Genomic DNA, 24935 nt, shown 5'->3' with positions numbered 1-24935 from the left:
GAGACAGGGTAGGTATTATTATCTATTTTTCATATAAAACTGTTTATTGATTAGCTGTTTGATAAAGAAACTTAGTCAGAGAAGGGTTAAGATAAGACTCAGCATGGTTTAGTTCAAGAGGTCTTTTATTAGAATTTTTATTCTGGATCTGGTTCTGACCCACAAGGTGAATCTAGCTGTAGAAGTCAAATTGATGGGAAGTTGGAGAAGAAGTGGCCACTTCATTTGGGGAAAGTAGGTTTCCAAGAGTTCATAGAAAGGATCTTTTAGGGAGAATATTTAAGATCCCATAGCCTGAGAGTCTATAGTGGAATCTTAAGAAGTAGCTAGGTATTGTAGTGGATAGAACACATGGCCTAGAATCAGGAGGATCTGACATACTTAGTTGCATAGCCCTAGGTAAGTCACTTAACCTTTTTGCCTCAATTTCCTCCACGTTAAAATGACTTTGCTCACAGGATTGCTGTGAGGATTGAGTGGAATAATATTTGTAAAGCACTTTGCAAACCTTAAAACACTATATGAATGCTGGCTATCATTATTAGGTTGGAAAAGGGTGAGACTATTATGAATGAAATTCCAATAAAAGAAAAATACATGATTCCAATAAAAAATAAAAGACGCAATAATAAACAAACAACATCTAGAATCAGATGGGAAAGAGTCTTACAACAGACTTACAACAGAAGCATATCACAGAATGTGTGCCACTTAGACCACATTTGGAATATAGAGACCATGTATGGTTCTACAAGGTCATTTGGAGGATAAAAAGAGTTATTTGGAAAGTGTTTTGCAAACATTGGAGCACTCTATAAATGCTACCTATTATTCACAGTGCCATGTTTTTACAAGGTTATTGACAAACTGCAGTGCACACAAAGAAAGGTTGCCTTGAAGTTTAGTAGACACAAGATTGTAGCACCTGATCTTTTGAAGAAGCTAAGGATGTTTAGCCTGAAAAAGAAAAAAAACACTCCCAACCTCCCCTCCCGTACGTGGAGCGTGGCTGTTGGTTTCAAGTTGTTGGAGGGCTGATAAGACTTATTTTTCTGGGTCCCAGAAGTCAGAATTAAGAACTGTAAGTAGAAGTTACTTAATGGCAGATTTTGGCTTGATGTAAGGCTCACAATTCCAGAAGTCTACGTCTTTAATTGGAGGCTGGATGGTTCCTTATTGGAGTCATTGTATAGATGGCTCCTGTTCAAACCAGTCAACAGTTGTGTCACCTTCCAACTCTGAGGGTCTAGAAGACAGAGGCTTTTGTTCAGTTACAGAGTACATATTTTGCAGGTATAAAACCCCCAGTTCCATCTTCTACATCTCCATTTTTTTTACCTCTGTTTTATTATGGACTATGTGCTTGACAACAATTGACACTGGGCTAGTCACTTAATCTTTATGAACTTCATTTTTCTCATGATTAAAATGAGGATAAAAATACTTGCCATGCCAACTTATCATTTGATTACAGATTTAGAGCTAGAAGAATCCTTAGAAGCTGAGTCTAACCTCTTCATTTTACACATAAGGAAACTGAGGCAAAGAGAATTTAGGTAACTTGCCCAAAGTCACATAGCTATTAAGCGAATGACACAGGACTTGAACCCAAATCTTCCTGATTCCAAAACTATTGGAATTTCTAAGACCAAGACCATAACCATTCTACCACGCCACTTCTCTATTCATTGGGCTGCTGTGAGGATCAAAACACACAATATGTAAAGTTTCTTGAAAACTTTCAAATATCATACAAATTATTAAATTTAGTTAGAAGATCTGGGTTCAGGTCTTGGCTCTGCCTGTAATATACTGTGTAACATTGGGCAAGCCAAGTCACTGCTCTGGACCTCAGACATTATTGGGTTCCATAATCTCTAAAATCCCTGACATTTTATACTCTATGTTTCAAAATTCCTTCCAATTCAAACTAATAATTATTTGTAAAACACCAAGTATTGGCAAGTCACTGTGCTACAGGAAAGGTGTGACAAATGGAAAAAATAAAACACAATGTGGAAAGTAGCAAAATGTTAAGAATGCTAAGTTGGAGCCAGGAAAATCTGAGTTAAAATTCAGAGATTCAGGTAATTAATGGATTTATGATTCTGGGCAATTCACTTAACCTCTCTCAGTCTCAGTTTCCTTACTTGCAAATGGGGTTACTAATAGTAATCAGATAATATTTGTAAAGTGCTTTTCAAACTTTAAGGCACCACATAAATTCTAGCTGCTGTGATGATGATGATGATCTTCAAGGAACTTGGAATCTAATGGAGACATTCAGACAAAAACAAATCAGTATGACATGGAGTATAACATGTAAGGACAAAGCAGAGATCTGGAGAAAATACTATAAGAAAATTTGAAGCTTGAAAGATCACTCCAAGCTCTCATATACTATTCTCTTTGATTTACTGAAGGTCACCTAGTGAGGTAGTTAAAGAGAGGAATTAAAATCCAGGCTTCCTGCTCTGAAATCCAGAGTCCACACACTACAATCTGTTGTCTCTTTTAGTCAGGCAGGAATGAGCGAGAAAGCAGCCCTTACCAAGAAAGTGGATCGGAATAATTAGGAAGGAAATGATATCTCTCAGTGATTCAAAAATAACTAAAACTCTAATTTCAGGGAGGAAAAACAGCCCGGTTCACTTATGCTTGATTAAAAAGTTCATTACAATACAGAGAGAAACAGGATGTTATAATGAAAAGAAGACAGGACTGGGCAACAGAAGACCTATGTATGTTTGGAGGCCAGCTATGCCTCAGTATATGACCTTGAATAATAACAACAATAATAATAATATAGTATTTAGATAGCTATATAGTTTTGCAGACCACTTTGTAAACATTCTCTCACTATCCTTAAAACAATCCTAGAAGGTAGGTGATATTAATGTCCTACTATATCCCATTTTATAGCTAAAGAAACTGAGGCAGGAGAGATTAAGTGATTTGTTCTGGGTCACCCAGGTATTATGTGTCTGAGACTAGATTTGAACTCAAGTCTTCCTGAACCCAGGTCCAAGCTGCTTAAATCATTCTATTGCTCTGAGCCTCAAATCTGTAAACTTGGAGCAATAACATTTGCAGTTCAATACTGTGTGGAAACATATTAAAAACCTCCTTTATAGTTAAATAAAAAATATTAAGGAATAAAATTTTTTCCCTAAAGCCCTTTCCAGATTCTTAGGAAAAGTCCTTTAGAAAGGCAGATAATTGGTCAGGAGGAAAGGCAATATTCCCTTTACTTGGTGAATGGATTAAAGGTAAAATATTAAGACACAATATCTCTTTTCTAGTTTACTATTCTTAGGTTAATCATAAGTGATTAGCACCATTATCCATTGAGAAAGGATTAAGATATCTATTGCAGGGAGGAGATTCCTTTAACTCCTGGGGTGAGGAGTGTAGTTGAGGAGGAGGGAGACAGTAACTTAGGTGCTCAGTTTTGGAATGTTACACAAGACTTTATTTTAAGATATCATTTCCTATTTGAGATGCCTAGAAAGGGAGACCTGAAATCTTGATGTAGACTCACATTGGAGGGCCTAGGATTATGCTAGTTCAGACACCTTTTTCTCTAAGCTAGAAATGACTTGGCTGCCAGATTCGTGATAAATAAAACGAAATTGTTTCTGGAAGATCTGAACCTCAATCAAGCTGCTTCCGTATAGTTAGATGGCCCACTGGATAGAGTATGGAGTAAGGGTATGGAATCAGGAAGACTGGAGTTCAAATCTGGCCTTGGACACTTACTAGTTGTGTGAAACTGGGCATGTCACTTAACCTCTTTTTGCCTCAGTTTCCTTAACTGTAAAATGGAGCTCTTAATAGCACCTATCTCACAAAGTTGTTGTATAGATAACTAAGATAATATTGTAATAAAGCACTTAGCACAATGTTGTTAGATAGTAAAGGCTTTGTCCCCTTCTCTTCCCTCCAGTTGCATAGTGACCTGTTCATGTGTATTTGTTGTTATTTCCCTTTAGCACAGGATTGTTGGAAAGGAAAGTGTTTTGTAAGTTGTGCAGAGTCACACATACACATCAGACACACACCAATGAGCTAATGTAAACTGATTTTCAGTATGTTATGTCATTTCACCTATTATTGATTGAGTTGAATGTACTGCATCAAAAGATCACTAAGATTCACTACAAAAGTCAATCTCAAAGCTAAGGTCACAATCCTTTGGTCTATAAGCAGGAAAACTTTCTGATTCTAATTTCCTTATCTGTGTAACGAAAGTGATTTGTAAAATCCTCTCCAAAATTCTATGTATTGCCATATATTATTTGAGTCTGTAAACCAAGAACTAGTACTTTTGTAGAAGGATAAAAATTTTGGGATGGGACCACTGCTGGTTAGGAAACATGAGTCTAGCTGTTATTAAATTTTATATAAATGTACAGTAGCAAGGGATCTAAGAGGCTATTTAGTCCAATACAAAACCAAGACAAGAATCCCATCTATATAGTCCTGGTAATTGACTATCCAGCATCACTTGAAGGTTCTGGGTAACGTGGAGCTCACTACCTGCCTTGGCAGCTGAATCCACTATAATATATTCCTGATCATTGGAGAGTTTTTCCATATATCAAACTGAATTCTGCTTCCCTATAACTTTCACTCAACTTCATCTAAATCTGAGCAGAAGTCAATCCCTTTTTCATATCACAGCTCTTAAAATATGTGGATATAGCTACCATATATTGCCTCTACATAAGCCCCCTTCCCAAGTCTTCTCTTCTCCAGTCTAAGCATCTCTATTCAATTAGTCAATCCTTGCTTGACATAGTTCTGTGTCTCCTCACCTTTTTGGTTGCCCTCCTCTGGGGGGAAGGGAGGAGGGCTGGGGGTGTGATTTAACTTGCTGACGTTCCTCCTAAAATGTGGAACTCAGAATTTATCACGATATTCCAGATGTGATCTGACTAGCATCCTAGACAGCAACATTACCACCTCTTTCATTATGGACACCAATGCTTTGGTGACACCCTTTTTAAACTGCATAGGGAAAGGGCCTTAAAGAGTCAATATACTTTACATCTCAACCTAAAATGGCACGTTCTCCTTTGGCTGCCATTTAATGCTGATGCTCATGACCTACTCTCCCTAGGGAGGATCTGGTAGAGTGAGCACTGGCTGACTCCATGTGTTAAGAATTCAATCTCCAGAGTGAGAAGAATGGACGATAATTCATCTGGAACAAAGTTCACACAAAAGCCACACTGGGAATACTAAGGCAAGCTATTAGGGGAAGAAGTGGAAAGGGTAGGGGAAGTATGTGGATCACACTGTATAAACAGGACACATAGACGAAAAGTATCTTCATGCTTGGTCTACTTGATGAACTAGGTCTCTGCCAAAACAGAGAAGCTATGCTGTTCTGCTGTGCCCCAGCACTTGACTTCATCCCTTAGCACTGGTTTAGGCAAGCCATTCTGTTTTCCCTGCAGTAAGAGATCTAGTACCCAAGATCAGCAGTTCTATAGAGTATGATCCTCTTACATGAAGACATTCAATGAAGTTAGAAAAAGGTGCATTAAGCAGGAAATGTTCAGGTTCTACCACTTACTGTGTGACCCTGTACATGTCACTTCAACTCTTTAGAGCTTTGTTTTCTTACTGGCAAAAAGAAAATGAAGGGCTTGGATTCAGTGGTCTCTAAGGTCCATTTCAGCTACTAGCAGATTCTGGAGAGCAGATTAGAAGGGCTCCTGGGGGAGGGTGGAAGCATGTGACACACAGGCAAGAACACTATAATCATCCCTAGAATCTTATTTCCCACATTAATAGCCCAGGGATGAATTAGGTAAGCAGCCCACACAGGAAAAAGCAGACTCTTGCTGCCTGTCCAAAATGACATCGCCTCTCTACCAGTTTCCACAAATAGCAATAATAATAATATTAATTCCTTTTATTTAACACTCTACAACTTTCAAAGAACCTTCACATCCGAGCTCTGTGGTAGAGGAAGAATTGTTATTATTCTTTCCACTTTTATAACAAGGAAACTAAAGAAGCAGTTAAGTAACTAAGGTCTCAGCTTGTGAGGAAGAGGTCTGTGTATGTGAGGAGGCAGGCTGACTGCTATTTGTTTCTTCTCAGGGTCACCAAGTTCTTTTATGGCCCAGGACAAGCTGTAGCCACGGTTCACTCCTCTTCTTAGGAGGCTTCAGCAACTGCCCACTGCTTACAAGATCAAACACCAACTCCTCCACTTTGGTATCTAAATCCCTTCACAATGCAGATCCGGCCCTTCTTTCATTGGTTATTTATTGGGTTCATATTTGGTTCAGCTTTGTAAACATGAGATGGAATATTTGAGTTGAAATGTTTCTGACAGCTGCTTAAAGTAAGGCAGGCAGCTTCGTCTGCTAGAGGTATCTAACCTCCCCCTACCTTCCCCCCTGGGCTCCGTGTCAGTGCTGTTGCCATTACATCAAGGTCCCTTCTATCCTTGATCCCAAAGTCATAAACCACCTCTAACTGGGAATGGGTAGAGTCAGCTAAAAAAAAGTTAAGGTTCCATATTTCATGAGCACAAAAATGCGGACAGGCTGGAAACTTCATAAGACCACTGCAGTTCATGCCCTCATCACCTCTCACCTGGAATACTAGAATAGTTTTTTAATTGGTCTCCAGGTTTTTAGTTTGCTCCGCTCTCTAACCCATTCTCCAGCACAGGCCTGACCACAACACTCCCCTGTTTAAGAAAGTTCTAGAATAAAATACAAACTTCTCCACTTTTCATTTACAGCTCTTTACAGTGTGGATCCAACCTACCTTTGCAGAAATTTCAAACTATTTGTCTTCATTTTTATAGGACCATAGGAAAATATATACAGAGCTACAAAGGATCTTAGAGGTAAGCTAGCATAACCCTCTTATTTTGTAAATGGAAAAACTGGGCCCAGAAAAGTGACTTGTGTATGGTCACACAGGTCATGAGCAGCAGAGACAGAATTCTACCTCTGAGTCTGTGACTCTGCACTCAATGTTCTTTCGCCATAAGACAATCCTGTCCATGACACTGCAAGTCCTAACTTTGTGTCCTTGTCCATGTCTGGAACGTTCTTCTTTCTCACCTCTGCCTTCTAAAGGTCCAACTCTGGTCTGTATACACATCCTCTCCTGGTGTCCACAGTTGTTAGTGTGCTCCTTATTCCAATCCTGCCAAAATTACTTTTCGTTTATTTACCTCTGTACATACTATCCTAGAATCATAGGTCTAGAGCTGGAGTGAAACCCACTTCATTTTAAAGATGAAGAAACCGGGGCAGAGAGAGGTTTAGTCACTTGGCCAATGTCACACAGGTAATAATCATCAGAACTCAGGTCCTCTCAACTTCAGAACCAGTGTTCATTATACTGTTCTGTTGTACTCCTTTAGGAGAAAGTCAGCTCTGTGAAGGCAAGGACCACTTCATTTTTGTCCTTATATTCCTAGAATCTAGCATAATATTCTGTATATAGCTAGTACTTAATAAATGTTCGTGGATTAAATTCTGAGTAATAGGCTGTACACATACACAAAAGTGAACATGGAGGGAGAGAATTATCTACTTTTGTTAGAGGTACATGGTATGTGTGTGTGTGTGAGTGAGAGAGAGTGAGAGAGAGAGAGAGAGAGAGAAAGGGAGAGGGAGAGAGAGAATAGCTGTTTCTGATGAATGTACATGAAGAATATGTAAAAAAATGAGAAAATCTGTTTCTGTTGGGGGGACATCATTTGACTACATCCATCAAAGAATGAGAAAAAAGATGTTTCTGTAGATGTAGATGGTATGTATACACATGCGTGACAGAGAATAGCTGCTTCTATTGAATTTATTTGGAGAAGAAAAAGACAGGAGGGAGGGAGGGAGGGGAGGGAGAAGAGAGGAAAGGAGAGGAGAGAGACTGTTTCCATTGTATAATTTTATGAAGAGAAAGCTCAGCCCATGTCTGTTATTGGTAAATTAAAGTCTTTAATGGGAATTGAAGCTTGGACTGTGCAACATAAATCACTATCTTTTGGACTTGCACGGGGGGATACTCTCTGCCTTACTAAACATTTTGATTCCATTACAAGCCTGATTACAGAGAAGCTACTGCAGGTCTCTAAGGAATAATTCTGTTCAGCCTTCCTTCAGATGGCAGGAAAAAATGGCTTGAAAAATTATTTCCCATGCCACTGTTTGATTATGGTGCTATAATCTGGTCACATCCTCCTCCAGACACTTAAATTCACTCACTGAGACTGAGAATCAAGCTGCTGGAATATGGACAGTGTCACCTTCAGGAAAGCCATTCCCCCCTGTGCATGTGCCAGCAGAATACTAGGCAGTTCTCAAGTCTGCACGTAAAATCCTGTTCAGCTGGATCCTATTCTCCCAAAGGTTTTTTTTTTTTTTTCCCTTTCTGATCTGCAGAAATTGATGATGCTGTTTACTTAGAGCTGAAAGCCATTTGCATCCTGAAGCTGCTTGGCTCTCCGGAGCTCCTGCTCAGCTGACAGTTTGTAAGCCTGGAAACATCACAAACCCTGGGTCTCAGACTGAGTCAGATTCTGGTGTGTCAGACCTGGGGTTGGTAGCAGGCCACCCTAAGGTCAGGGTACAGGACAGGAGTCTGGTTGGAAAGCCTCAGTCAAGTGGTTTCTGTCTCAAATCCTCTTTTGTAAAAGGATGGGTGTGTCTTGAATGTGAACTGAATTCATGAATGAAGGCAAAATACTCTTAAAATACCTAGCTGTAATCTTCTTCCCAAAGACTAGAGTTCTTTGTGCCAATGTGCTGAAAAGGCATGAGGTATGTGTGTGATTCAGAGCCAGAAAAGAAAGCAAGCCAGGCCTAGTCCCTTTCAAAGGTAGGGATTGCTGTCTGGTGGTACAATTCTTTTTGATGACTTCCCAAATCTCTTGCCCCTCACTTCCATCCAATCACTTGCCAAACCCCAATCATTTTTATGTCTCTTATATGCTTACCTTTCCTCTCCACTCCCACCTCTCCTACCCTTGATCAAATATTCATTGTTGCTATTAAGTCGTTTCAGTCATGTCTGATTCTATGTGATCCCACCTGGGGATTTCTTGGCACATTTACTGGAGTGGTTTGCCATTTCCTTCTCCAGTTCATTTTACAGATGAGGAAACTGAGGCCAACGGGGTAAAATGACCTGCTCAGTGCCACACAGCTACTAAGTTTCTGAGGCTGAATTTGAACTTGGTCCTGAGACCAGGCCTGGCACTCTATCTTCTACGTCTTGTAGCTACTCCTCAAATATTCATTACTCTTACCTTAATTATCACTTTCTGCTGTCTGGAATATAGTCTCTAGTACCTCCTCTAAAACTTACCCTCTATATATGCTGTCAAGTGTCCTAATGCACTCCTCTAGAGCACTGGACCTGGAGGCAGGAAGACCTGAATTCAAATTAGACCTTAGACACTTAGTAGCTGTTTGACCCTAAACAAGTCACTTCCTCACCTAGAAAATGGAGGTAGGAATAGTACCTATCTACCAGCATTGTATACATAAATATGTAAAGGATACAAGGATAAAATGAGAGATATCAATGCTTTGCAAACCTTAGTGTTACATAAATGTTAACTATTGTTAAAAGTACTCAATAGCTTCCCCCTTCCTATGGAACCAAAACCAAACTCCTTAGCATGGCATTCAAAGCATTCTACAACCTGGCTTCAAATCACCATTCCAATCTTATTTCCTAACTCCCCTTCACATAATCTGAGCTTAATCACCAATTGTGCATCTCCCAAACATATTAAATCATTTCCTTTCTCTACCTTTACTCCTGCTGTCCCCTCCACCTAGCTAATCACTAACTTGCCTTCTTACTCGTCCTTGAAGGATGAGTTCCAATATTACCTCCTTCTTGAAGTCTTCCATGATCTTCCTAGTAAAAAGATTTTTTTTTATTCTTTTTTTACTGCCATAATACTTTTGTATACCTTCCATACCCACATCACATTCTACTTCACATTACATTTTTACATAAATTTTATTTCCTTTTCTAGACTGTAAGTTTCATGGCAAGGTCCGTGTTATTCATATTTTGATACTTCCTAGCACCCCGCATAGAACTTTACACATTTACTCAATAAATAATGTAGAATGAATGAATGAATGATGTCATCTGAGTTGGGTGGATTTATGTGAAATCTAGGTTAAGCAAGTTCAATCTGATTTAAAAGAAGCCCCCCACTCCTCCAAAATAATAGGGAAAATGGAACTCAAATACATTAGGGAACACAGAAGCCAGTTAGGAGAAATTTTAAACATATTTCCATCAGATGAATATGACCCCAAATATGTAAAACCTATATAAATAGCACCTATTTCTGCATCAATAGCTTTGAGACTGATTTGCAACTAAGATCATAGAATGTAGAATGGGAATAAATCTAAAAAGCAAGAAGCATTTATTAAGCAACCCTATGTGTCAGACACTATGTTAGGCACTGAGGACAGAAACCCAAAGAATAAAATATCCTTACTCTCAACGGTAGAAGGGTCTTTAAAAAAAATAAAACAAATAAATATTCTAGATAAAAAGAAGGGCCCTTGGAACATAGAAGATCAGAGCTGAAATACAGAATATTGAAAGTCCAGACTCAAAGGAATATTAAGGATCATTTGGTTCAATTCTCTCATTCTAAAGATGAGGACACATAGGCTCATAGAGGGGAAGAAATCTTTTCAAGGTTATTTAGCACATGAATGGCAGAAACCGCACTTGAACCTTCATTTCCTGTCTCCTGGTCTAGTACTCTTATCATTATCATGTCATACAATTCCTTGCTCTATAGCAGAACTCAGTTCAATGTGAAACCCCATACTTAAGTATGGACAATACCTCATTATCAGGCACTATCATTTTTGAAGTGGCCCCAGTACACAGCCCCTTTATAAAGCATGGTATTTCTTTTCTAATGGCACTGGACCATTGGTGATAGCCATTCGTAAATCAGTTTCACTCTGTGAAACACAAATGATATCATGGCCAACCCAGAGCCACCAAAACTCTGTTTCCTCTTTCAGAGGGAGGCTTTGTGCTTTTTTTTTTTGTATTTAAGTCACAAAACAAATTGCCTCAAACTCTTTTTTCATCTCTGAGAAGGCAATGCTTCAGGGGAACTGTACAACCTACACTATAAGAACAGGAATTAAAAATGCATTTTCCTGGTATAACTCTGACCTTGGGCAGTTCAACTTAACAAATTCAATTCCATTCAACACGCATTTATTAAGTGCTGACTATGTGCAAGGCACCGTGCTAAGCGGCATGGACAGAGTAATAGACAAGACACAGACATTACTCTCACTGCCCCAGTCTGGGTCTCAGTGTCCTCATCTCTACAGTAAGTGAACTGGACTAGACTATATCTCTAAGGACCCTTCTAGCTCGGATACTCTGTGTTCTAGTAATTCTTTCAGCTCTGACATAAGGTGATCTATGGTTTAAAGGCAACCTCCTGTTACATGACCATAACCTAAGCAGTAGTCTGATTATTGTGTTTTCCCTATATGAGACAGGGTGGTGTGGTTGATAGAGTACTGGGCATGGGTTAAGGAAGATTTGGGTTCAAATCCTGCCTCAGTTGCTTGAAGAACTCTGGAATTGATTGTATGACATGTGAGATGCTGGCAAAGGACTGCCCAGCATGGTGTACCTGCATCAAAGAAGGCACTGTGCTCTATGAGCAAAGCAGAATTGAAGTTGCTCAAAAGAAACAGAACATGGCAAATTTAGAGAACCCACACCAAGTATTCACATGGACTATTTGTGCCTGATCTGTGGCAGAACATTCTAAGCTCATATTGGTCTGATCATCCATAGTTGGACACACAGTAACTTGACTCTAACATAATGATATCATTTTGGTCCTCTCTGAGGATGAAGGACCACAATCAACCAACCATGGGAAAGTTATTCAATCTCTGTGATTCTCAGTTTCCTCATCTGTAAACTGGGAATAATATGAGCCTTTGTCCACAGGGTTTTGGTGGGACTCAAATGATATGACTACATACAGTACTTTGAGATGTCAAAGCCATTGTCAATCATTAACAGTTATATGATTTTCTTGTATTTTCCTTTTAAAAATCTAGGTGGAAGATGTTTTGGAATGACAAAGATGCTCAAAATAATGACCCCTTTCTCTACATTTAGGATACACATCCTCTTCCTCAAGAGTTCCCATAGTAAATCAAATCACATCTTTTTGTTACAACTTGTCTCACTATTGCATGGCTTTGAGTACAGCACTGATGAAATGATGTTCTTTGAAATAAATCCCTATGGGCAAAGGGGTAGGATGCAACAGGGTTAAACCTAGCTCATGGGTGTTAACTCCCATCCCATGATACCAATATGATTAGGAGGTTCTGCTGCATTTATTTACAAAAAATAAAGTGAATTAAGAGCAATTTTAACTTTACAAATTTCTAGGTATTTCTCAAATCCTGTTGAAATTGTCTAAGAAGCCCTGGAGATGTTGGGCAGCTAGAAATGAGATTTGATGACTTCAAAATTGAGAAAGATGCATAATTTTATATACATAAATACCTATGTGTTTGTATATGTATATAAATATACATTATACATATTTTTCTCACATTTATACAGCTTTTTCTTCACTAACACCTTTTGAAATATGTAGGACAAGCAATATTACTTGTAATGTAATATGGAGAAATTACAATTAAGAAACTGAGGCTGAGAGATCTGAAGCTCCTTGCTCAAGGGCACATGGTTAATAAGTATTAACCCAGGAACCAAACCTAGGTCACTTGACTCCAGGACCAATGTTCTTTCTTGTTGACCTTACTGCCTCTCTAGATGCTGAGCAATGTTTATAAAATCTTGAGAACTGTGAATGTAGGGTGAACTTCGTCTTGCTCACCAAAGCTCAGAATTCTAGAATGATCAGCTCCCTCCTGAAGGTGGTCATTTTTAAGGACAGAGAACTCCCTTTTCCTACAGCAGGTGGTAAACCTACTGAAAGTTCTACCTCAGGAGGTGATAAAAGCTAAACAAAAGTGGTTCAAAAAATGTTGAGATAAATTTGTGGCTGCCTAGGGAAAAAAAGGAAATCTGGAGATATTCTTGACCTTTGATTAATGGCCCAATCAGAGATGAATCTTGACTGCAACAAACATTTTGCTGACATAGGGAGGCATTTCTCAGTTGTTTGAGAGTGATTTTTCACCTTGATCTTATGAAAGTTTTCATTGGCAAGACAATATAAGTAAGCATCAGGAAAGGCAGTGTGGTGTACAGAGGGAGCAATGAACTTGAAGCCATGAGATCTGGGTTATAATGCCTCTCACTGGCTATGTGACCCAAGGCAAATAATTTCATTTTTCTGTGCCTCAGTTTCCCATCCATCAAATAAATGAGCATAATAATACCTGTCCTTTCTACCTTACAGGATGGTGATAGATCTTTGCCAACATAGAAATGTGAACAATTACTGTCATCAAACAAATAGTTTCTTGAATTCAAATGAGTTTTATGTGCCTAGTATAATTCAGCTCCAGATTCTAGTTGGTAGGAATAGTCATGTGGGGTACTTTCTTTAAAATCCCAAGTTGTTCATATTGAAGTATGGTGGGAGAAAGACTGAATTTGTTCAGTCCTTTGTTGTGTCATGATTTTAGAGTAAGAAGATCTGGATTCATGACCTGACCAAATCAGGTCTAGCTATGTAACTATGAACAAGTTGTAAAATGTCCTGTGTCTAAGTTTTTTTTTTAATATACAAACTGGACACCATAACATTTTTCTTACCTGTTTCAAAGGGTCCATAAGATCTAGAGGCAGACAGGGACCTAAGAGATCACTTAGTGAACCTTTCTTGTATTACTGATAAAATTCAAATCAATAAGCATTTACTAAGTGGCTGCCAAGAACTAGATGCTAAGGATAGAAAAGGCAAAAATGAAAAAGTCTCTTTCTCTAAGAAGTTTCCATTCTCCTAGGACAACAATACTGGGGCACAGATAAATAAAAAAAATAACCAAAGCACTAAAGACAAGATAGAGCAGGAAAGGTTTCTTGGAAAAAGTAGCGCCTAAGCTGAGCCTTGAAGTAAACCATACATTCTTAACGGCGGGGTGAGGCAACAATGCAGTCCACTCTTGGATGAAAGTCTATACCAGGTACATAAAGACAGTAGATGGCAAATTAGTTTAAGAAAAACAACAACTAGTAGACAAATTTGAATTGATTAAAAAGTATGTGAAGAAGAGTAATGTGGCTGAGCCTATGGAAGCCAGAATGGGAAGGACTAGCTGAGAGATGAATTAGAAGACTATGGTGATAGTGCAGGTGAGAGGAGATGGGGGTCTGAACCAGGCAGTGACCGTGAGTAGGGAAATGGGGAGAGATGTGATCAATGCTGTGGCAGTAGAATCCATAATTCTTGGAAATTGAATGAATATACTGGGGGTGGGGATATGGGAATGTTGTGAACTGGGTAATGGAAAGAATGGTGGTGTCATTAACACAAATAGAGAAGTTTTGATAAGGGATGAATTAGGGAAAAAATATAATGACTTCCATTTTGGATGAATTGAGTTTAAGACAATGAAGGGGCATCCACATAGAGTAGTAATGCAGTATTAGAGTTCAGGAGACAGGTTAGGGCTGGATATATAAATTTTGAGAGAATCATCTGCATAGCAATGACTGTTTAAACTGAGGAAAGTGAGAGCCAAAGAAGAGAATTCCAAAGTTCATCAGCTAATAAGCAGCAAAGACATGATTTAGAGCCAGTTCCAATAACTCCAAATTCATGGCTTTTTCTACAACACCACAGAGCCTTTCAGCATGAGAGAAGAGCAAGTCATTATTTTGCCTACAATAGAACAATTATTAGCAGAAGAGTTACCATGGTCTGGAAACAGGAGTGTAGCTGTGTCAGGAATGGAGGCTTCCCAGCAAGGGCAAGCACCCTCTTCTCCACCATTGTACATTCCACATCATCATCCTGGATCACGACATCTTTCTTCAGGATCTTCACAGCATAGAGTTCATCAGTGCCTTTTCTTTCTGAAAGCATGACCTATAAAGGAGAGACACTGACAATTAGGATGCTTTGGCCCAATGACTCACCCAATACTCAGCGAACATTTATTACATCCCTATTATGTGCAACATATAGAAGAGGGAATGATATAGAGTGGATAGCGGATCAACTTTAGAGTCAGAACAATTACATTCAGGTCCTGTCTCTGACACATACAAGTTGTTTAATTGTGGACAAGTCAATGAACCTTGTGAAGACAGAATAGAAGCCTTCTATCTCTCCTGTCACAGCATGAGGACTTCATCTACAAATGAACCAATCCTATAGAAGTAATATCTCGCTACCCTCCCCCTTACTCACATTTTTGTTTCTACCCTTTCTCAGTTCCCCTTTTATGCTAGCCATAGAGAAAAACAAAGGTATCTTGCTTGGTTTCCTAGACCAATGACAGATAAGTAACTTTTGCCCTTATATCAAGGAAGAAGGAAGGAAGGGAGGAAAGGAGTGGGGGAGGCAAGGAGGGACAGAGGAAAAAAAGGAAGGAAAAAGGGACAGAGGAAGAAAAGGAAGGAGGGAGGGAGGGAAGGGAGAAGGAAAGAGAAAGAAGTGTGGTTTTAACAAGCTTTAAATACCAGATCTTATCACAGAGCTAATAGGAAATCATTGAAGTTTATTGAGAAGGAGGATCAGATGATCAGACCTGCACTTTAGGAAAATCGTTTTGGCAGCTGTGTGGGGAGGATAGCCCAAAATAGATACAAACTTGAGACAGGGGGAACAATTAGAATTCCACTGTAATAGTCCAAGGGAAAAAGTGAGAGCTGATGGTATGGTTATCTGAGTGGTGTATGTTTAAGACAAGTGTTTAAGTAACTGAAGGGAAAGGTATATATATGTATAGAAGTATGGAGAAGAAACGGCAAGGTCTTGTAATTGATTGGGTATGTGGGATGAGTAAGAGTGAGTTGAGGGTGACAATGACAATATCCTAGTTACATCTAGGTAACTAGAAGCATAATGGTACTCTCTGACAGTAAGAGGAAATTTTGGGAAAGGGGAGGGTTTGGGGGAAAGATAATGAGTTCTGTTTTAGATATGTGGAGTTTGAGATGTCTATGGAATATCAAGTTTGAGCTATCCAAGAGTCCATTGATATCACAGGACTGTCATTTAGAAGACAGACATGGGAATGCTGTCAATTAACTGATCTTTCTCTTCCAGAGCTTGTAATAAAAATAAAGCTTCTCTATCTGACCTATACCTCAGACTTATGAACTGTTGTCCTTTTACCATGACAAAACTATATGTTACAGAAGAATTGCTGATCTGGATCAGTAGAAACAATTTCTGCACTCAAGTTCCTTATATTCTACCCCACCCCCCATTAAAAATACAGCAAACTGTACTAGGAATTTGAAGATAAAGGACAAATATGGCATAATCCTGCCCCCCCACCCCCAATGTTGTGGTCAACAACGACCTCCTTACCACAAAAAATCGAAGACTTTTTCCCCAGTCTTCATTTTTCTTGAAATCTGTAACTTGTGAAATAGTTGAATATTCCCTACTCCTAAATATTCTGCCCTTTCTTGGTTTCAGAAATACTACATATTCCTGATTCTCCCCCTACTCCAATGACTAATGTTTCTCTGTTTCTCCCATTAGTTCTTCATCTTTCCCCCATCCCTTAATGTAGGTATTTCTCAAGTTCCTGTCCTCACTCTCCCTTGGTCACCTTGGTCATTCACATGTCCCAAATTTCTATGAAAAGGATTCTTTCCCTACCCAATCTTTGGGGCATCTAGGTGGTACAGCAGATAGAGTGCCAGGCCCAGAATCAGGAAGACTCATATTCCTGAGTTCAAATCCAGTCTCAGACACTTACTAGCTATGTGAACCTGGGCAAGTCATTTAATCCTGTTTGCCTCAGTTTCCTCATCTGTAAAATGAGCTGGAGAAAGAAATTACAAACCATTCCAGTATCTTTGCCAAGGAAACCTCAAATGGGGTCACAAAGAGTTGGATATCACTGAAACAACTAAACAAAAAAAATAGTCTGAGTTATAAACTTACATCTCCAACTGCCCAGATGTCTCACCAGCATCTCAAATTGTCTGAAATAAAGTTCTTTATCTTTCCCTAAGACTATTCCTCCTTCTGACTTATTCCTTCTGTCTGGGGTGCTATCATTCACCATCTCACTTGTTATAACCTTGAGGTTACCTTGGAGTAACTCTTTCCTATGCCTTTTCTCTCTCATAATTTACTTCTAGCAATATAACTGAGTGAGTTGTTTTTTATTAAGACCAGTTCCCTGTTAACATCTCAAATCAGCAACAACAAGTGTGCCAAATAAAGTTAAAAAAATAATAAGGCAGGGGCAGCTAGGTGACAGAGTGAAAAAAGCACCAGCAGTGAAGACAAGAGGACCTGAGTTCAAATTTGGTCTCAGACATTTGACACTGAACTAGCAGTGTGATCTTGCTCAAGTCACTTAATCCCAATTGCCTTGCCTTTGCCTCTCAAAAAATAAGGCAGGGGCAGGGCAAAAAACAGACAGAGAAAACCTTATAATAAAAAATTAAAAGAGATAAAAATAACAAAAAAAGAAACCCTATACCATGAGCAATTAGCCTGGGGCAAAAGGAAAAGAAGTGGAGTCTCAGAAAAGAAAGAACAATATTGCATCAACAACTAGAAGTCCATTAAAGAGAATAAGTCTACTGTAAGAACTTTACCTCTTACATCTATCTAATCAGTTATCAGGTCCTGGCAAGTCTGCTCTCCGACATCTCTCCCATTTGTCTCCTGTTCTCTATTACACTGTCACCATTGTAAATGTCTAGTAATAAGACTCTGGTAATGAGACACTTACAAAGGTGGCCTATGGTGGTAATGAGGCACTTACAATGGCAGCACAGAATGGCATGATTAGCATCCTAATTGTACTCCTTGTCTCCACTCCCTAATTCCTCCAATTCATCTTTCATGAATCCACCAGAATAATCTTCATGTACAGGTCAGGTCACTTCAGGGCTCAAAATTCTGCAATGGCTCCCAATTCCTTACTGCGTAAAGTACTAATTGCCTCACCTAGCACTCAAGGCCAACTCCATTTTGGTTCTACACTGTGTTTTCATCCCTATATTTCAGACCATTTCTGATCTACAAACTCTCCTCTAAACTGGACTGGACTGCCCTTTGGTCCCCATCTATACAACATTATTTCCCATCTCTATTGCTTTGCTTTTACCTGCCCCCTTTCACCTGTTGAATTAAAGCCCAGATTAAATGTCACCTCCTCAAGGAAGCTTTCTCTAATTCCTCCAGTCAGTAAAGACCTACCAATCCCTGGACTTCACAAAACATATCTCATTTTGTATTACATGCATCATATTCTCCTACTCACTATAACCTCCATTAGAGGCAATAACTGAGTAGAAATGTCATATAAGAAGGTCATGATAAACAAATAAGAGGAATACAAAGAATTGTGAGATTAAATGAGAAAAGACTACTCATTTGGGAGAATCAGGAAGGTCATGAGAAAATATTTCTTGCAGCAGATATAGTGCTGAACCTGGAGTTAAGGACATAGATTCAAATACCTTTACATATCCTAGCTGTGTGAGCTTAAACCTGAGAAAGTCACTTAATTTTTCTGTATCTCAGTTTCCTCATCTGTAAAATGGAGAAGTCAGACCTGAGGACCTCTAAGGTCCTTTCTACCTCTAAACTGATCATCCTATGAATGCAAAGGAAATAAAAAAGCAGAGAAGAAGATAGAGAGAAGTACATCCAAGGTTCAGGAAATAGCATGTAAAAAAAAGGCATGGAGGTGGGAGTATGTGGGCCTTTAAACAGGCTGGCATGTAGTCCAGTTTTGCTGAAGCATAGAGCAGAGTGAGACAACAGTGGTGTGGTAGGTATAGCCAGGATGTGCTTAGGTCAACTGGATGACCTCTGAGGTTGCTTCTGATTCTGAGACTCTAGAGGTTAAGGAGCATATATTTTATTGGGTAGACAAATGGGAATCACTAAATATTTTTAAACAGTAATGACAACTCAATCAGAATTTATTAAAATGCCTACTATGTACAAGGCACAGGGGTTGGAATGCAAAGGATGAAAGACAATTCTTTTCTTTAAGGAGGTAACACTCCACTTTCCCCAAATCTTCATCTGTGTGCCATCTGGGCCTTATGTCAAGCACCATAGCAAAAAATAACCTAATACGCTTCTCCTTGCCACCTTAACACTTACCCTGTAGTAGGGGAATGTGATACACACTCATAATTAATTACTGCTCTCCCACTAATGTCAAAAGTCAATTCAAATCAAAGGATGTTTGCTGAATCCATGCCACCTGCAGAGCCCTATGTCTCAGGTGACAAGGGAAATATAGCAAGAGAAAAACATACTCTTCCTTCAAAGAGCATCCATTTTGGTTGGGGAGAGAAGCCAGACAGAGTGAGTAGTGAGCGAACAATGCAAAACTTTAAGTGATGCCTGCCTAACATGTCTGTTGCAGCTATGTGAGCAAATTAAGAGATGGTAAAGGTAAGGGACAACGTGGTCTAGTGGACAGAGAGCTGGGCCACAAGTATGACACGGGTTCAGTTCCTACCTCAGATGCTACCTGTGTGACAAAAAGCAAGTCATTCCATTTCTCTGTGCCCCAGGAAACTCTCTAAGACTATGCATTTCAGGGCAGTTGCTGATTTGCACTGGTAGAGGAAATTTCCTCACAAAGAATTTCTCTGAATTAATGAAATCACAAGTCTGGACAAAAATCAAAACAAAAACCCAACCACAATCCTATTTACTAAGAGAACCCTATTCCCCTAGAAGATTCCAACTATGCCCAGACCAAGCAAACCCAAATAAGCAATAGAATGAGAAAAGAATAAAGTATCTGTTGTCAGACAGCTGAGCAAGGCTCTAATTAGTTGAAGCCTTTTTACTCTCCAGAGACAGTTAACATCTAATAATCAGTGAAAGGCCCACAATGGACAGTGGTGAGCTGCTGTATATGCCTCAGTGAGGTAGTTTATTTTTTGAGTGAAATTAATTGGGGGGGGGCAATTCTAGAAGCAGAAGGCTTATAAAATTTTATGACCCCCCCCCACCCCAACTCAAGGTGTTAACATTTTATTCTTATTGTCTAGCTGTATAAACTGAGGCTTCTCGCTCATTTGGATCTGGCTATAGGAATCCATATCTTGGTGTGTACCTGCAAGAATATGAACTGTTGTGTATTTACTCTGTATATCTGCACACAACAAAAGGGAACCAAGGAGCTAGTCTGAGTCATATTACAAAGGGTGATCCCAGTTGATAGGATATCTCTTAATATGACTTTGCTCCAGACAATGCTCCCTAGGTTTTTATATGAGAAAGGAGCTCAGAAATGCCCCCCTAACTCTAAGATAGACAGTAAGGGAAGAAGACAGCACCACTTACAAAGACTACTGAGATGTGTGGTCCACCTCATAAGTGCTATGGTTCAAAGAAAAGAGAGAGTACTTCCATCAGCTTTTATCCTTGCTCTGGAATAAATTGTGCTACTAATATATTAACGCATTCATGCTGATCTTTATTATGTATTTATTATAATGAACAGAGGCTATAATATCTCCTGCTATCATAACTTTCTCTCCCTAATCAAAGCAGGCAAACAAGAACTCCTAAAGGACTCCCAATGACACCCCACATATTATGAAGATGCATGGACGCAATTTGCAAGGAACCTCATCAGGAAAAAAAAGGTTTGTTTGCCAGACGCCTAATTAAGATTTCCAGGTGGATGGGACTTTTTTTTCTTCCCATCTTCACCTCAATGTTCAGGTCAGACATTCAGAGAAATCAAATGAATTCCCATTTTGTAAAACATTATCTAGATTTTCCCTCAGTCAGATGCCAGTCTAAGCAAGCATTGTTCATGGAAGTGAAGAGAAATCATCAAAGAAATGTGGATGCTTCTTGGCATAATGAAAAAAAACATTAGATTTAGAATCAGGAGATTTGGGGTCAAATTCCTTAATTTTTCACTTTTCTTGTATATATGACCTTGGGCAAGTCCCTTCTCATTTAGGAAATTCAGTTTTCTAAGGGGTTTTTCTCACAGATGACTTCTATGAAGTCTGTTCCAGCTCTGACATCATTCTCTGTTTTACATTATATAGTTCCTTTCAGCTCTGGCATTCTATAATTCTACACTCATAGCATAGAATTACAGTGGTTTCTAAAGAAAAGTCAGGTGGCATTCTATAGACTTCAGTGGGAAGGACCATACAGTCATGGCAAAACAAATCAATTCCATCATCCGGGCTAGGCAACCCTAAAATCAACTAGTCACCAACGACATCCTGAGTGACCAATGTGCCCAGCGCTATTAGGCCTTGGGGGTGACAGAGTGAAAGACAGTCTAGACCTTCCTGTGGAGGGTCTCAAAGAGTGTTGGTGGCAACAGGACTTAGATATATTAAACCGCAGAGCAAGATGAGAAACAATATAGAATTATATCCTAGAGTGTCTGAGACAGATGATAAAGCTATAGGAATTCTGAAAATGGTTGGACAATGAGAGAACCGTTTGAGAGTCGAGGAATAGCAATTTTGAGAATTTTTGATAGCGATCAACATTTTTAACTTCTGAGAGGCTAAACTAAACAGTAGAAATGTCCACCTTCTGGGAGATACCAAAGGACAATTGGAAACATTCATCATAACAGGTGTCAACTAGGTGGCAATATATAAAAGGATGTTGTTCACAACTCAAACTCGGGTAGGGTGGGGTAGTGGAAAGATCACCGAGTACTGAAGTGGAAGACTAGTTTCTAGTCTCATTTTTTATTTTATTGCTATATTGTGTTTTTACATCACCTCTATTTCTCAATCTATTCCTATATTTCTTCTCTCAGTGTCATCCCTTAAAACAAAGGAGGGGGTGAAATAGTTCAGTTTGAGGACACCACCATTAACCCAGTCACACAGGCTCACAATCTGTGTATCATCCCTAACCCCTTACTCTCTTTCAATGCATGTCCCCCACCCATCTAATCTGTTGCCAGTTTTTATTCATTCCTCCTTCTTTCCTCTGACAGTCTGCTGTAGGCTTTCATCACCTCATACCTGGACCACTGCAATAGAGCCTTCTGCTTAGTCTCCTTAGCTCCTGTCTTTGCCCACTCCATCCCATCCTCTGCTAAACTTCTTCATAAGCTTCCTAAAGTACAGATCTGATCATATATAAACCCCTCTACTCAATAATCTCCAGTGGTTCCCTACTACATTCAGGATAAAAAATCTTACTTGGCTTTTAAAGCCTTCCCCCTCTCCTACCTTTCTGGTCTCCTTTCAATTTATTACCCTTCATAGACTCTTTTTTTTTTTTTTAAAGCAATCGGGGTTAAGTAAGTTGCTCAAGGTTACACGGCCAGTTATTTCTGGGTGTGGTGCTGAGTATCTGAGCCCGGATTTGATCCAGGTCATCCTGACACCGGAGCCGGTGCTCTTACTCGCTGAGCCACCTGCCCCTAAGCAATTGGGGTTAAATAACTTGCTCAAGGTTGCACGGCCAGGTGTTTCTGGGTGGGTGCTAAGTGTCTGAGCCCAGGATTCAATCTCCAGGTCTTCTCAACACTGGAGCCGGTGCTCTTACTCACTGTGCTACCTGGCCGCCCCCCTCCATAGACTAAGAACCAGTGACACTCCTTGCTCTTCCTCAAACACGACACTCCATCTGCAAACTTCTTGACTTTTCACCGGCTGTCTCCCATTCCTAGAATATTCTCCCCTTTCATTTCCCCTTCCTTACCTCCTGGCTTCCTCAGATTAGTTATATTCTCAGTTCACATTTCATCTTCTACAAGAAGTCTTAGGCAGGTATCCATTAGTGCTAATGTCTTCCTCTATGACTACCTCCAATTTACCCTACAAACATCTCACCTTTTCCTAGTTGTTTGCATTTTCCTCCTCCATTAAAATGTAAGCTACCTGAAGGTAGGGATTGTTTTCGCTCTTCCTTACATCCCTAGCATTATTAAAGTGTTTAGCACAAAGTTAGTTTGCTTACTTAACTTTACCAAATATGGAATGAGCTGACTGAAAATGTCGTATGAGACAGTAGTAATTAATAACGCCCTGATTTACCTTAGTATATTTCCAACCTTCAACAGGGAGGGAAGATTGTTGTTTAGGACACTAAATTGGTACAAGTATTTTGGAGAACACTTGGCAATATACAATAAGAGTTAAACAACTCATGGGGCTTTTTAACCCAGAGTTTCCAAGTCCTAGCATTCTATCCTTCAAAATTAATAAAGGGAGAAAGGAGTTATTTGTACAAAAATATTCATAGTGCTTTTATTTGCAAGAGTAAAAAATGAAAACAACTTGTATGTTCACTAATTAGCAAATGGCTAAATAGATGCTGATATGTTAATATAATGGATTATTATGGTAGTGTAATAATGAAAAATAAGAAGTATAAAAGGAAATATGGGAAGGCTAACATAATATAAGGCAAAGTCCTCTAACTGAAGAGCCACTGACAATATCTTTATAATACAAAAAAAGAGAGTGAAATAAAGAGGTAAAGAAGGAATACCAATTGGCCTGGAAGGGACACAGCACCAAAGCCTTTTCTTTGCTTTCCCCCCCCTTGTTTCTTAATTTATTTGGCTCTGCCTTGTCAATGGCTGAGTGTGGATTTAGATTTTACAACTTGTTTTCTATGTTTATTTGATTTTTTTGTAGTTGGTTTTAAAATTTACAATAAAAAAATTAATATGGGAGAAAGAATCAAGAAAACTTATTCTGGACCCAATTCTCACCATTTAAAAGAATCTGATTGTTAAAGTAGAAATGGTGGGAAGCATGGGTAAAGATGACTTCTCCTTCTGAGAACTTATGATAAATGTGAGTAAGGATCATTATAATCTAAGGCATACACTAGATTTTTGGGAAAGCAATTGGTTCAGAGAAAGGTTAAGAAGGAAGATTCTATAGTGGAAGTCAATCCATCAGGGACAGAAAACTCTGAAGAATGAAATTCTGAAGATGCCAAGAGAGAGAAGTCTGATGAGGAAGAGAGTCCAGAACAGGAGAAGAAGTTTTCTAAAGAGACTGATGTAGATAAAACAAAGAATCCATCAAATAACTTGGATTTCTGAAAGATGTGTATAGAAGTTGAAACCAAGAGAAGGCGATAGACAATGAATTCAAATGAATGATTCGGTACTGTAAGAACAGTGTTAGGGGCATTGAAATATAAAAAAAAATGAGCAAAGATGAGCAAGAAATGTTAAGAGTAATGGTAGAGGCCGAGTAAGTCATATAATCAATTGCTTCATCCCAATTAAGGTAAATGATGCTTTTTGAGGTGAGAAAAATCAATCAGAAGTGTGAACAAGGCCTGTTGGATTGATCAATCAATCATAGGCTTTAGACTAAATGTGGAAAGTATTTGATCAATTGATCTCCTTAAAAGTCATGAATGAACTGATGTGATGTTGTATAAGTAGTAAGAAATGTATTCAAACTGGTTTAGGAACACCCTGTGGGTCATCTAGCTAGCTAGTTATGTAATTATGTGTATATGTATATATATATATACATATATATAGAGAGAGAGAGAGAGAGATACACATAGACAGATACTATTTTCTATAGATACTACTGAATAGATACTAGTATAGAGAGAGAGAGAGATACACATAGACAGATACTATTTTCTATAGATACTACTGAATAGATACTAGTATCTATCAATCTATATCTATACATATATAGAGATAGAGAGATAGATATTAGTAATACACACACATACTAGCTCATAATTCATAAATTTGAGGTTCTGTCCATATAAAAGGGAGTCATTTCATTCAAAA

General features: G+C 38.9%; 1 protein-coding gene across 2 annotated transcripts in view; it reads right to left on the bottom strand.

Moving 5' to 3' along the window:
• The window catches only part of PRKCB (protein kinase C beta), a 650680-nt gene that overhangs the window by 180638 nt on the left and 445107 nt on the right, over window positions 1-24935 (bottom strand). For both annotated transcript variants that reach the window (XM_069106305.1, XM_069106297.1), the window contains exon 10: window positions 14906-15079. In XM_069106305.1, the coding sequence (XP_068962406.1) occupies window positions 14906-15079 (174 nt within the window). The remainder of the gene's footprint in view (window positions 1-14905; window positions 15080-24935) is intronic.

The sequence above is a fragment of the Petaurus breviceps genome, unplaced genomic scaffold, assembly GCF_028583685.1.
Source record: "Petaurus breviceps papuanus isolate PSGF00001 unplaced genomic scaffold, PetGlider_PUasm1.0 138, whole genome shotgun sequence".
Classification (NCBI taxonomy): domain Eukaryota; kingdom Metazoa; phylum Chordata; class Mammalia; order Diprotodontia; family Petauridae; genus Petaurus; species Petaurus breviceps.
Note: the sequence above shows the minus strand (reverse complement) of the source record. Positions and strands in the feature narration are given on the sequence as shown.